The sequence below is a fragment of the Platichthys flesus genome, chromosome 16 (assembly GCF_949316205.1).
Source record: "Platichthys flesus chromosome 16, fPlaFle2.1, whole genome shotgun sequence".
NCBI lineage: Eukaryota > Metazoa > Chordata > Actinopteri > Pleuronectiformes > Pleuronectidae > Platichthys > Platichthys flesus.
The window spans coordinates 15,996,431-16,010,313 of record NC_084960.1 but is presented as its reverse complement, the minus strand read 5'-3'; the positions used below and the strand labels follow the sequence as shown (position 1 = coordinate 16,010,313).

Below are 13,883 nucleotides of genomic sequence, written 5' to 3'. Positions count from 1 at the left end.
CGATTAGATGTCAGTCTGTAAGTCTGTGAGCTGCACCTTAAGGCCAAACATTCATTATGCAGCTATGAGGAATAAACAAATCCATCCTTCAATGGAAATGTAGGCAATATTTGTTGTAGCTTAAACTTTTTACTTCTGCATAACTAAGGGTCTGTAATGAGAAACTAGGCCAGTAAGATGCAAAAGTGATAGTACTTGAATTTATATGTACTGAAAGAAATTACATGCACTTGAAAAAAAAAGAATTTATATGAACAATAATGGTCAGCATGCATCACATTGGTGCAACAGCGATATATTATTTGTACTGTATGTGGATATATGCACTGAACTCACTGCTGTGGGTTTATTAAGACGAGAAGTTATCTGCCAAAGCTTCACAGCCACACTGGTACAGATAGTGTCTAATGTCAGCTACCTTTCTCACCAGCGTTGTTGGGGTAGGAGTCCATGTCCAGGTAGGAATGCTCCTGGGTCTCTTGTGGCCCACCAGCCACACATCCCACTTCCCCCCTCTCCAGGCCCACCAGGTCAGAGAAGTGGGGATGGTGCTGGCCCTGCTGGCCCAGTGAGGGGTAGAGCGAGGACGAGGAGGTGCCCTCCTTCCTCTGCAGCAGAGGCGGCAAGAGTGACGACCCCCCTGTGCCACCGAGGCTTCCGACGCCGGCGCTTCCGGGCAGCAGCCCCGACGTCAGGCTCAGGCCTCCGCCCTCCTTGTCCCGCCATGGCAGCCAGCAGAGCTTCCAAGAGACGAAGAGGGAGACGGAGAGGAGGACGATGCCGCAGAATGTCACGATGACCGACAGCAGACTGACAGAGATTTCTGCAGAGGGTCAGGGAAGAAGGTAAAGGAGAGGAAATACAGAATAAAATGTTTATTTTCACACAGAGAGAAGAACATCTCAGCAACAGATCAGTAACCAACTGCGACACGAACACAAGTGAATAAGCAGCGTTTCAGTTAAAGCCTTCAACGCACACAAATTAGTCTTGCGTTACTGTGTGAGATCCCACAATGGCTGTGTTGCTTTTGTTTTACATATTAATTTACCGCTCATCTAATCAAATCATATTTAACAAACAAAACACAGTTCCTAGCCAATAAAATGTACATTCATGTGAAAGGGGTGGCAGAGGCAGCTGCTGTAGTTGTGGATTTTATTTCTTGTGTACTTCTCTTTAGCATTAATAGCTAGCAAGGCACGTAAGCATGAAACCGTCCCAAGCATTAGAATGGGATTTTTGTTGTTAAGACAATCCCACTGGCACCAAGCGTCGGGAATGCCAACTGTCAAGCAACGCATACGTGTTAGTTCAGTGTTAAAACCACAAATGTGAAACTCCTGATCGAAGTTAAGAAAAAAGTCAGAAAATCACCATTGTCGGTAAGTTTCATCATCTCAGAAACATGAATGAGTGTTTAAAATGTCTTGGCAATCCATTGAGCTGAAGCAAAGCTGTGGACTGACCAGTGGAAAGAGTTACAACACAACCCATACTTCTGTGCTCCCAGTGAATGTGTGTCCTGTATTTACACATTTAAACATTGTGAAGATCATGTGCCTGACAAATCAACTGTAGACCATGCAGCCGCATCACCACAACCACTGGATCTAAAAATCACATATTGTGGAGCAGGAGAGGGAGCCTGCAGTGGGTATAAAATCCTATAATGCAACCATCCCCAGGAGCTCAGATCCCACGTTTAAATCCTGAGCTTAAAATGGGGGCAAACGTCGGTGGAGTGGATATTATTAGGGGAGGAGAGGAGGTGAGGCGGGTGAGTCGGATGGGGGGATTTTGAAAATAATTAAAATAAAGAAAAAAATACTACCACCCCGCGGGGATGCCTCTTTTCAATGTCGGCCTGCATTTCCTCATGGTTTATGAGCGTTTTAATCTGTACCGGCTCAAGGATTGTGGTTGAGGGGTGGGGTGGGGCGGTGGGGGGGGGGGTGGATGTGAGGGTGGGGATGTGGGTGTTTGTGAGGGTGGAGCATGACTCATCCAAATGGTAAAAAAAAAGAAAAGAAAGTAGGCTACTAAAAAGAAAAAAACGCAGTTTCAGCACCAGACTGCTGGACAGCTCCTGCAACAGCCTCCGTCAGAGAGGGAGCAGGAAGGAAAGAGAGAATCAGCTCCAGAGCTCGGGAACTTTTTTTATTTCAGCCTGTCGTGGAGAAGGACACGACTGCATGTGTCTGAGTGTATCATATGTAAATGAATGATGAATTCATAAATTGGTAAATACCCAAAGCGCTTATAACATATAATAAAATAAAAAATATAATAAAACCTAATTCTGAATAAATCGACTAAACATACATTGAAAAATTATAAATATACTAAAGCCTTTTTCTTTAGGAGCATGTTACTAGTGTAAAAAAGTAATCAATCATAGATCCCAATGAAATATAGAAACATAGATCTGAACATGAAAATTCCATGTAAGAAGACCAGGAAGACAAAATACAGATGCATTGTCTAATGGGGATTTTTCCCTGTCGCCATCCAGACCAGGGGCCCACTAATTAACAAGTCCTCCTGTCTGTGGGCAGGCCAATCATTGCTGTAGTGTACTTAACATCAGAGGATAATGTTTCCCGACCCCTCCCTCCCACCACCACAACACACTTTGACAGTGTCACACAAATGGCTCCTTTTCCTGAACCCATTTTTTTTTCCAGTTTACTCAAATTCAGTGTGAATGACAACGACATTGTTAAATGATACACAAAGAGAAGGATGTTTTATCCGTAACAGAATAAAAACACAACAGCAGCCGTCAACCCTCGGGCCCTTGGGTATGTCCTCTGGAATTCTGTTCGCTTCCGTCTTTACGTGTCCCTCCCTCTCTTTTTTCTCTCTCACATTCTCCTCTATACAATCCCCTCCAACAACCCTCATTCCTCGCTGTAATTTCTTTCTCCATGCTGTCTGCCTCTGCACGCTCCGACTTGATTCCTCTCCTGCCGACTGTCTCTTTTGTTTGTCACCCTTACCTTCTCCACCACCTCCGCTGCCTCCCTCTCTTCGCTCTGTCTGGTTTGAATTATTCATCAGTCTGTGTATGTCATTAATCAGCACTTGTTCCAAAGATATGATTGGGGGAAGGGGGGGAGGTGGGGGATGGGCGATGGGGGACATCGATCTGTCGCGGTGGGGAACAAGAAGGGGTGGGAAGTGAGCGACAAGAGATGGAAAAGAGAGAACAGGGGAAGCGAGAGCGAGGCAAGACAGTACGTGACGATGAAGATCGGGAGACAGGAGGAGGGAGGAGAGTGATGGAGCGCGAGGAAAGGAAAAGCAGGCAAAGGAAGGTAGAGACTAGGTAGAAAAACAATCAGGGCAGAAAGGACAGTAGTGATGAATCGGAATGGAGGAAAAGAAAAAAACGATCCGAAGCAGCGAATGGCCTGCAGGGCTGGGATAGACGGAAAAAGAGGGGTGAAAATGGATTGGTGCACATGTTGGAACGGACATATAAGCTGACTGGGTTTATTCCCTTTTCTTGTTTCCTCAGAGGTGGAGGAAGAATGGGGGAAGACTGATAAAGTCGATCCAGCTACAACAGCATGGGTAAAATAATTGACAGTGATTTAGAGCAAAACATAAAGAGGGGAGGGGTTTAAGGATGGGAAAGGTTAATGTATTGATCTGGAGGGGGTAAAACACAGCGAGGAGGCAGAGGAGTAGGTTGAACGTGTCTGGCAGATCAGGGGACGTTGATAAGACGCGGCTGTGATCCAACGGGCACAGGGACTGTCGGAGGCCAAACCACGCTCCTCCATTTCTCTCTCTTTAGGGCAGTCACAGTGCCTTCCCAAGCACTGATCCTGCCAAAGATCCATTGCTAATCCACAAAGCATAAAGAGCGAGTCAGCGGGAGGGAAGGTGGGTGGGATGGAGGTCTCTGAAGTGCACCGCGAAGAGCGACCGAGACTCCCTGTCAATCAGCGCCTGATGCAAGTCCATAGGGAGTTTTACATTGCTCCACATCAAACACTTCTCTGCTGCTTACACAAGCCATTCGTTGACAGCTTTCGGCGGTCGCAGTCCTCGGAGGGCTCAGAGACTTCCGTCAGCAAACACCGAAAAAGAAAAAAAATCACAGCTGGCAAGCGAGGGGGGGCAACGCCTCAAACCACGGTGTGCCATTTCTTCATAGAGCCATCCAAATCTCCAGAGGCAACACGCAGCCAATCCGGGCTAATCTACACTGAGCCACAGATATCCACGCTAATCTGCATAACAGTGCATTGCATTTCCAAATGCCTCAATGAGAAACCACACAATACCCTGCACACGGCACACTTCACAATGCAGCAACATCCATCTGCTCAGTTTGGTAAAAAAAAATTATGTATATAATTATATATATATATATATACTTTTTTTATAAATATATATATATAGATATAGATATCTATATATATAAATATATACATAGATATATATATCTATAAACGTGTGTGTAACCCAACTCTATGATAACAATCTCCGGGTTCTACTGAGAGTCTTTTGAGGCTCGTAAAAGAAATGGGATGGACTTGTACCGTTGCCATTTCAATCTAACAGATGAATATTTCATAGTTTGTTGTCCTGAGTGCAAAGTTTTCTAACTTTCTTTAAACATAAGCACTCCTTAACATTTGCCTTTCATACCGGAAAGTCAAGCGTACACTCATGTTGCTGTGGGTTTTCACAGGAGATCTGGCAACCCTGAAAATGACCTGTTCACGTTATGTGTGGGTATTCTGAATGTTATTGTTTCCACCACAGAATCACATTGATTCCGATCAGGGTGGGAACCTGGAAATCTTCACTGAAGCCCAGACTACAGGTCTGAGTGATCAGTTACAGCAAAACACAAAATCTTTTGGTATCAAAGATTCGCCCCCTGCAGGCTTGAAAGGAGTCTGTTAAATTCATGGTTTTGTTTCTCGCAGAGCAGCTCATACTGATGTTTGACACGCTCCTCTGGACGTTTTCACACCTCTTCCAATGTTAAAGCTTACATTCCAACTGACACAAATCCAGCTGACCACAGCCTCTGTTCTGAGTGAGGGAGGAAACTACTTGGTTTTATAAGCCACATTTCAAGTCTGCAGGAGATGACCCTTTACTACTACAGTGGGGTACTGCTTTAGGCAGGATGAAGCCGGCTCGACAAACTGTGGAGTCCTTTCAAAACAAATGCGATAAAAGCCCCTTTTACATTTGTGATACATGCGCATACAGGCAGTTGCCTGGGGCCCCGAGCTAAGAGGGGGCCCCAGGAATGGCTGATATTCTGTGATAATCTGATAAACCTACAGCAATGACAGTTTTGTGAGAACCTGAAAGGTGGGGTTAGCAGTTTTATTCTAATACTTTATTTATCAAAGTCTGCTAATATCTCCTCACTAGCTACATTCTGTGCGTAAACTGGAATAAAAATCGGGTTTAAATACACAGCCCTCGCTCTGTTTTTGTGAAACAAAGAAAGCTGGACTACACCCGAGCAGCATGACACATGTTCCAGCCAATTAGCAACATAGATGTTTGTGCTTGTACACAGGAACGTCATCACTCCTACTATTGGGGGATGGGAGGACGACCTGAAAAAGTGTCTTCAGATTGCTTAACACCACTATCTCACAAGTTATCCACACAATCATTTCCGCAGTTTTGATCCAAATGCTAAGTGCAAGCACCACCGACTGCAGCTAAGCCAAAGAAGAAATAACAAATGGATGAAGACCTCCATGAACATCTGTAAGCCGTAAAAGCAACATCGATCAACAGTGCAGAGGCCATCATGAGTTAAGATGAATGAAGAGGTTCCTGTCTCTGTTTGACAGGCGGTAACATTCATTTTCATTTGCTTGAATTGTGTTCAGTATTCTGTTGTCCCATCTGCTAAGGTTTGTGGTGGCTTGATCCAAACAGTTGAGATCGGTGATTCGCTTTGTATTGCAAGTTATTACAGTGCATGTGGGGGGCTGACCAGGCAGTGAAAAGAGGGGTGTATTTGTTTTTGTCTTTAGTTCAAACATCTACAGTTGTCCTTGTGAAGCATTTACCCCATCTTTGAATTCTATCCATCAGCCATGTACAGGACACTCCGACAACACCATGGTCAGAAACCCCCAACGAGGCCCCATGCCACTAACCTGGTAGCTCTGTAATTTTGAAAGTCTAGTTGAAGACTAGAATGTCTGGTGGGGGGTTGCACTTTAAGTTTACTATTATATACTGTATGTGTATGTACTTTCACACTCCGGGTAGCTGTGAGTTACCTGTGTCCAGTCTGTTGTGACCTCTCAGCAGGTAGACGAACTCCTGGCAGCGTTCGCTTTGGCTGTAGCCCCTTGGGGAGTTGAAGCACAGCTCTTCCACCAACACCAGCGCCTTCTTACACAGGTCTTCATCCCAGTCCCCCGACATCCTCCTATCCGCATCGCACTCTCACCAGCAGTCAGCCAATGACAGCGCAGCCCTCGCCGCCCTCACCTATCGGACGGCGCTCTGGTAAGTGGAGTATTGGCCCGTCCACCTTTTACAATGTGTGAACTGAGGAGCAGGAGGAGGAAGCTGAGGGAGGGAGGCAGCGATGGAGGAAGAACACAAGAAGCTCTGCCGGGTGTCTTGGTCCAGATCACAGAGACCAGACTGAAGTGCCCATGAATGACTGAGCAACACCCACCGCCCACACTGAAAAAGATAAAGGGAGAGAAACTGGCAGCGTCAGAGTAAGAACATAAAAGTGTACAAATCAACTTTTTGGCAGATTGGTCACCTTAACTATTAAAGTGGGAACACCGATGCCAAAACCATCGGTGTGTGCCCGATAGATCATTGGCTTCAGTGCTACATAATATCGCTTTAGCATACACTTTAAAGAGTTGTACGTCTCAGGGCCTGGCATCAAGTACAAGGTGAGAACATTTGATCGTGTTGCAGTCACGTATCTCCTGGTGTGTGAGAAAGTTAGCGAGATGTTTGCTGAGATTGTTGAAATTTACAGTAAAGCCACAGTTCAGCTTGGGTTGGGTCACGTTCTCCCTTGGTCTGCGTGGGTGTTCTCCAGCTTCCTCACGCAGTCCAAAGACAGTGCTCAGGTTAATGAGAGACTCTTAATGGTCTGTGAATGGTTGTTTGTCTCTGTATGTCAGCTCTGCGATCCGCTGGTCAACCTGCCCTTTCACCCTATGTCAGCTACGATTGGGTCGAGCTCCACCCACAACCCTCAAAAGAAGAAGCTATATAGAAAGATGGAGGGATGAGTGGTTGGTTCAGTTCACCCAATTTATCCAAAGAAACGTATCAAACCACTTGTCACACCAGAGGCTAAACATTTGGTAGAAAATACTACCTGATTGAACAACATTGACAACAACATCTGCGGATTTGTTGTAATTGATTAAGTGATTGTTGAAAAACAAAACACCGCTCACGGCTTTGCTCCTCAGCGTTTTTCAAATCCGAAATTAATTTTCATTTCCCCCTGTGCAGGGCTGGCGTTGAAAGGCTTTTGGGCAAATGAAGACACTATACAGTCTTATGTGGCTGGAAGAACCAAATCGCTGAGGTAATGAACATTAAATTACCCCTTGAGGTACAAATAAAGTATTCTGAAAAGTGGCTGAAAGCTGCAACGTTATGCACAGTTGTGTATTGATTCTTTGAGCGTTCCAAACACAAACCTTCTCTAACACACATTACACTGAGTTAATCATTTATTCTCCCAATTTCCTAACGGACATGTTTCATACCAAAGGACTCATTTTCACTAATAATTAAAATTCAATCTTCAGACCTTGAATAGCACCAGATAATTCAGTTCTCACTCCACGTGGTACTGGATTGCGCAGGGCCATACTGGCAGTGACCTCCTGTGGAACCAGTGATGAGTTTGGTGTCTAAAGCTAACGAATGAGTCGATCATTCTGACACTTTATGTAAAATGTCCATACAAAGCAGTGTTTACTGTTATTACGGGGTAATTTAGATAATTTTGAATAGTCAAATCAAATCCGTGTGAGAGTGAGGGACACACGCTGCTCAAACAAAACCAAAAGATTAGAAGAAAGAGATTAAGTGTCTTGGCTGAAAGAACCACCAGCTACCACAGATTCAGCTCAACATTTTCACCATTCACTGTAGATCTAAAGGGGGAAGCAAATCCAAATGAAATCATTCTTTTTAGCTTAAATGTTGTTAAAAAGCCAGATTTATTGTGTTTTACCTTTTTTGAGCTTGACTCTCAAGGTTCTGGGCAATGGTGACTTTACAAACCGGAGCGGGGACTTTCTCTGCATGTAATGTTTTCTATCCAAATATATTTGGCTGCGGAATGGAGAGTTATGCCTGCAGTGCATGCGTAACCTTTAGCTTGTTATTTTCCTAAACGTTTCCCAGCCCAGAAACGGGCGCCTGCAGACTAGTGGATCTTTTTGTTTTTCCTCACTTGTTTAAGTTGGTGAAGGAGACAAGCTCTTGGGCGTGAAGCTCCAACAGGAAACTGCGGAACTCGTCGCTTTCTGTGGTCTCATCAGCGTGGCTTTGGCGTCGCCGGTGGATTTGTGGAGACTCTTTTTTTGAAGCTCTCCAACATCACCTGGAAAAAAAAGAGATCAATGAATCAATAAGACACACAAAGACAAGTGCAGCAGAGACAAACAACAGCAGGAACAGCAACGTTTTGAGAGCGATAAAGTCCTCTAAAACATCAGATTAAGGAATAATTAACCGCATTGAGTCTGAATGTGTGGGATCCATGTCCTTTCATCGAAGAGAAACTAGACTTCTTTAGCATACTGTCTTTATTTTTGAACTCATTCTGTCGAAATAAAAGCGGGTCAATGCCCAAACTCCAGTTTCTCACAGTCTGTGAGGCTCGGGGGACATGGTCTAAGGGGAGTATATGCAAAGTTGCGTCTAATAATACAGATTGGTTGCAACAAAAAAAAACTGGTATTGAATATGCCTCGCCGGGAGTCCTGCACATGCCCTGATCTTGATCGAGAATAAATCACTGGAAAAAACAATGTTCATGGTGAGAGGTCAGCTCACTTCTCCGCCGAGATGCTTTGTCCTTGTAAAGCGACGGGCCTATTTCTCAAGCAAAGGGCCTGGTCGACAGGGGAAGGGCTATTGATCATTTGATGTATGTTGCTCTGTGAGGTGTCAGTGTCAGTCTTTGTGCATTGAGTAGTTCCTCCCCAGCAATGTTCAACTTATGTGTCCATCTGTCTTCCGGCCATCAATCAATCACCACATTAGGCAAAGACACATTTCACTCCCAACAAGAGCCGAAACAAGAAATACGTCCACTCCCCTCAGAGTTTTCTGTCTCTCCTGCTGAGGACAGAAACACACTCCTCCTCTCTTGTCTCCCGCTCCGTCCTTGTCTCTTTTGAGAGGCTGATTGTCACATTAGGATAGTGTGTCAGTCTAACTCAGTCTTACTCAATTTATTGCAGAGTCGGTTTATCTGTCCATCACGGCACAGCCTACTGCCGTGAAGTGAATCCCAAATAAGCGAATCAAAAAACGCCATCCTCACCCAACATCCCCACACTGGCGCTCCTCTTGAACCCCCTGCAACCCTCCCCCCAACCTTCACTCTCCCCCCATTAAGATACTAAATCTGTCTGAGTGACTTTAAAACCCAGGATATCTCAATCTGAGGAATGGCTGTCTGGCACAAAAACTGGCCGCCTCAAATGCCAGCGAGAGCATCCGAAGGGAGGGAGAGGAAAAGTAGAAAGGCACGAGACGGACAGAAAGAAAGATTGTGTGGTTAGAGAAAGAGGAAGAGAAAGAAGGGGAGGGAGGGATAAGAGAGATGCTGACATTAAATTGGTGGCGAGACAGATAAAGAGGGAGGGAAAGAAATTGGAGTACAGATGGGCCGAAACAAATCACATAGGAAGCCGCCGGCGAGGGTGACACAGCAACAATGGTAATCACGGGTTTGAGGATGCAAGTTACAACAGGCAAAATATTTTCTCGTTATTTACTGATAAATATGTCTTCAGACACGTGTCGACGAAACTGTCCACTTAGATACCGTCATGCCCAGAAACACACTTTTCAACTGAAGTGCTGAGAGCAACACTAAACCTCCCACAGATGCTCCCATTGACTGCTGCTCTGCCCGGGATCAATACTCCCCGGGAACAAATACGCCACAACACAGACCAGTCCACCAGTAAGGTCACTGTCCAATCGGGCAGATGAGACTGGACCAAGTGCAAGGTCACCATCTAATCACAAGATGGAGTAAGATAAATCCGAGTTTGCAGGTCGTGCTACGAAAATAAGCCGGTCAGTCAGATCAGGGGGGTGAAATCTGAGGGAAACACCTGAAACAAGGCTGCTGCGAAGTCAGAGCTGCTGCGAGTTCAACACTTCACAGGTGTCCTTGAGCAAGACACTGAGCCCCCTGGCCGGCCCCTCCAGTTAAACATCTCTTTTTGATTGGCTCTGTCCAGTCGTTACCTCCTCAATGTAGTTTACAGGCGATAAAGCAGATGAGGCGTCTATGTTTGTTCTCCCTTATAATGAAGGGATCATTCTTGTATTTGCACAGGGCAGGGAGATTTGGAGCTGCCATCAGGTGCATGGAGAGCAGAGAAAATAAAATCCCCAAAATCCAATACAAATTAGACTGAGGAAGCACATCCAAAATGCAAAGAAAAAAAAAAAGTCGACACAGTGCTCCTGAATCTTATTGCCTGGGCATACACCAATACATATTTTGAATAGATGCGCTGGATTTCTTGGATATTTGGCTCAGCATTCATCACAGAAGAATTCCGCTGGTTTTTCCCCATCTCTCAGATATTCCAACAAAAACAGTCAGAACAGAACAAAAATCCTGGAACCGGCACGAATCCGAACACCTTTTTTTTTTTCAAAAAAAGGAAAAATCAAAGGGGCTGCTTTTTTTTGTATTCAGTAACAAGGATCATGTTAGAGAGCGCGCCGGAAACCTGAAATCTGTCTGTGGAATCTGTCTCCGAGGGATGAATCACACACCTCAGCCTGGTTGGGGATTTACAGTGATAAGGCATTTGAAACGCTGCTGCCAGCTGAATGAGAAGCAGAAGATGCTCACCACAGCCCTGTGATCTATTGCAACCCTATATCATCATCTGGCTTTTAGTTCGTAGGCAAATTGTCTACGAACACTGAACACTTTCATAATTGCAAAATTTAACTGAGAACAGTCAGACTGGTTTTTGTGTGTGAACATAATGCTCCCGTAGACAAAGGAGTCTAATCCATTGGATATACCTAATAGGATGTTTCAAGCGGATTTCATTGAACCTGCTTTCAAGTCCTCTTATCTGCTGCCACGCTTTCTCTTTTGTTTCCATCTGTACCTAGAAGTAATCTTTAATTGAACCTCTCATCCTTGCCCCGAATGCTTTATTTGTTATTTTTTATAAAGTCTGCAAATGTGCTTAAGTGTTTAAGCAAATTTTACACTTGCGATGTCTGTGCTTTCACAACATTTTTCACATTAACAGTCTTCCTTCTAAATTCACGTCGGTTCCAAGCTGCTGCTACGCCACAGACGGGCGACTTGGCCCTGTGACCCCGCTCCTCTCTGTTCCAGACTTTGATGCTGTCTGCTCCGTTGTACCCTGCTGAGCAGCATCATGTTGTGTACCACCTCGAATCGATGTACTTTTGTACCCTTAGATCATCCGCCATTTTCCGGGATGGCCCCTGATTCAGGGAGGTCATGACCTCGCTCCACCGGCTCTGGCATATCCACCCTTTTGTTTTGCATCACTTCCTTTTTGAGGCCACAGCGAGGTCTGCGTGACACAATGCTATCATCGCTCCCCTCTGCTTATTCGTCTGTGACGGATTGATGCACAGGGCTAAACAGATCGGGCTACTACAACCCATCCTTCTGGTTACTCCAGTGGAGCAGTGCTGTGTTTCAACGGGACAGAGAGGGCGCCGTATGAGGCCAAGATTGAGCGTGGGGATATTAATGTCTATTGACTAGAGGTAATGGCTTTGCTGAGCCTCTGCCTCGAGGTTGTTCCAATTTAGCCTGTCCTATAATAGCTCCTGGACACCCTTTCAGCAAATAAACAACATGAGATGGGAGACAGGGGGCTGTTATATCTGGCTAAGACCATATATCTCTATAAACATGCAATCGGACATGCACTCGCATCCGAGCAAGATCTTTTATCTCCACCTATTTCTATCGCACAGTCATTCACACATTCAAAAAGGCTGCTGTTCAGGCTTTCACAGCTCCTCAGCACGTTGGCCCATTTGGAGCTGCCAGTGACTAAATTATCTATAACATGAAACCGGAAATAGAAAGCGAGTGGCCGTGCAGCCAGGAAAACCCTGAGATACTGGTGCTGCTCTTCCTGTCTCCGGCACACAGCCACTGGAGCTGCAGAGGGGGACCTATTTACAGACAGGGAGTGTAATCACACACACACACACACAGACAACGGGCCGCCCTCACTTCATTTTTCACCTCCTGCTATGTCAGAGTCGGTGAGTCAGTGGGTCTCAGTGGGTCTTTTTTCTCTCTTTTTGAGAACCAGAGGACCTGGTGCCTCCCTGATGGTGGGGTGTGGGTGGAGAGGAGGGTGCAGGGGATGGGGAGGGGAAGGGGGGGGGGGGGATTACGCACGTCTTACGCACGTCAACCTGTCTGTGTGTTTTTCGCGTGCCCGTGCTCGCATCACCCCACTGTCTGTTCGGCTTGCATCTAATGGGGTTTGCGTGGGATCAAGAAGAAAAAAAAAGTTAAATCATCATCATCACCAGTGAGGAGAGCTGCCATTGATCCACTTGTAATGCAGACATGTTACGTGTTACACAGGCTCGTGCACCCTTTCTATGTGGACTGCCTGTACATGCATGTCCACTCTATGTGCTCGGGAACATGTAGCCACCAATGGCAGGATGCAAAATGTTGGGGACACGATTAACACACATGTAATATTGATGGAAAACATGATGCTGGATTCAGGGCAGATCCAGCGTCAGTGCACGGTGCGGGATCTGCGGGATCGAAGCAGGTACATGGATGACGCGAATAACGCGCATCGCACCACGGAGCCTTGGACTCATCGCTGCCTGCGGGAGCCTTTTAACAAAAAAACATGGGGACTGTCTCCCTACCTCGGCGCTGCAGAACCCACTGCCTCCCTCTCCGTCCGATTCCCGATTTACGAGCTGCTCCGCTGTTTTAGTCAGATGCGACGCTTGTTAAAGGGGCAGTCCGCCCTCCTTCTGTCCGTGCCTCTATCTGCCGTCCTCTCCAGGACGCACCGAGCAAGAAGAAAAAGAGGAAGAAGAGAGGAAGAAGAAGAAGAAGGAGAAGGAGATGGTGTAGACTGGGAGGGAGAAATGAACAATATGATATCTCTCCCCTCCCCTCTTCTCCCTCCCGTTTCCTGTGTTCTTCTCTTATATTTTACCCCCTCCTTCTGTTTTTTCCTCCTCTCTATTTCACTGTCCCCCTCTCTCTCTCTCTCTCTCTCTCTCTCTCTCTCTTCTGGTTTTCCTCCCTGTGCTCTGAATACTAATACTGTGTCTTTCCTCTCACTGCCTCCACAGCCCGGCCAGTGCTAAAGACTGATGTAGGGAGTGCAGAGGGAAAGAGTGTGTGTGTGTGTTACTGAGAACCAGGGGGTGGAGGGTGGTTAATGGCCACTCTCAGCCCAGAGGGTAGGTGGTTGGGAGGGTGGGTGGGTGTGTAAGAAGGCCCCAGGATCTTGTTTGGTCTTATTAGAGCTTTGATTAGATAATAATACTTCTGCAGATGCCCCTGGGGACGTGGTGGTGGTGGTGGTGCTGTTGGAAATGGGTTGGTGGTTTTTTTCCTGGGGGGGGGGGTCACATAA

The 13,883-nt window shown here is 46.0% G+C and overlaps 1 protein-coding gene across 4 annotated transcripts in view; it reads right to left on the bottom strand.

Annotated features, from left to right (window-relative positions):
- The window catches only part of syt3 (synaptotagmin III), a 33,926-nt gene extending 20,519 nt beyond the window's left edge, over positions 1 to 13,407 (bottom strand). For 2 of the 4 annotated variants that reach the window (XM_062409056.1, XM_062409057.1), the window contains exons 1-4: positions 13,159 to 13,407; positions 8,453 to 8,602; positions 6,282 to 6,696; positions 419 to 823 (exon numbers count right to left, since the gene is read on the bottom strand). In XM_062409056.1, the coding sequence (XP_062265040.1) occupies positions 419 to 823; positions 6,282 to 6,429 (553 nt within the window). In that variant the 5' untranslated portion in view covers positions 6,430 to 6,696; positions 8,453 to 8,602; positions 13,159 to 13,407. The remainder of the gene's footprint in view (positions 1 to 418; positions 824 to 6,281; positions 6,697 to 8,452; positions 8,603 to 13,158) is intronic. The other 2 variants (XM_062409058.1, XM_062409059.1) reach the window with 1 other exon arrangement.
- Positions 13,408 to 13,883: the final 476 nt, after the last annotated feature.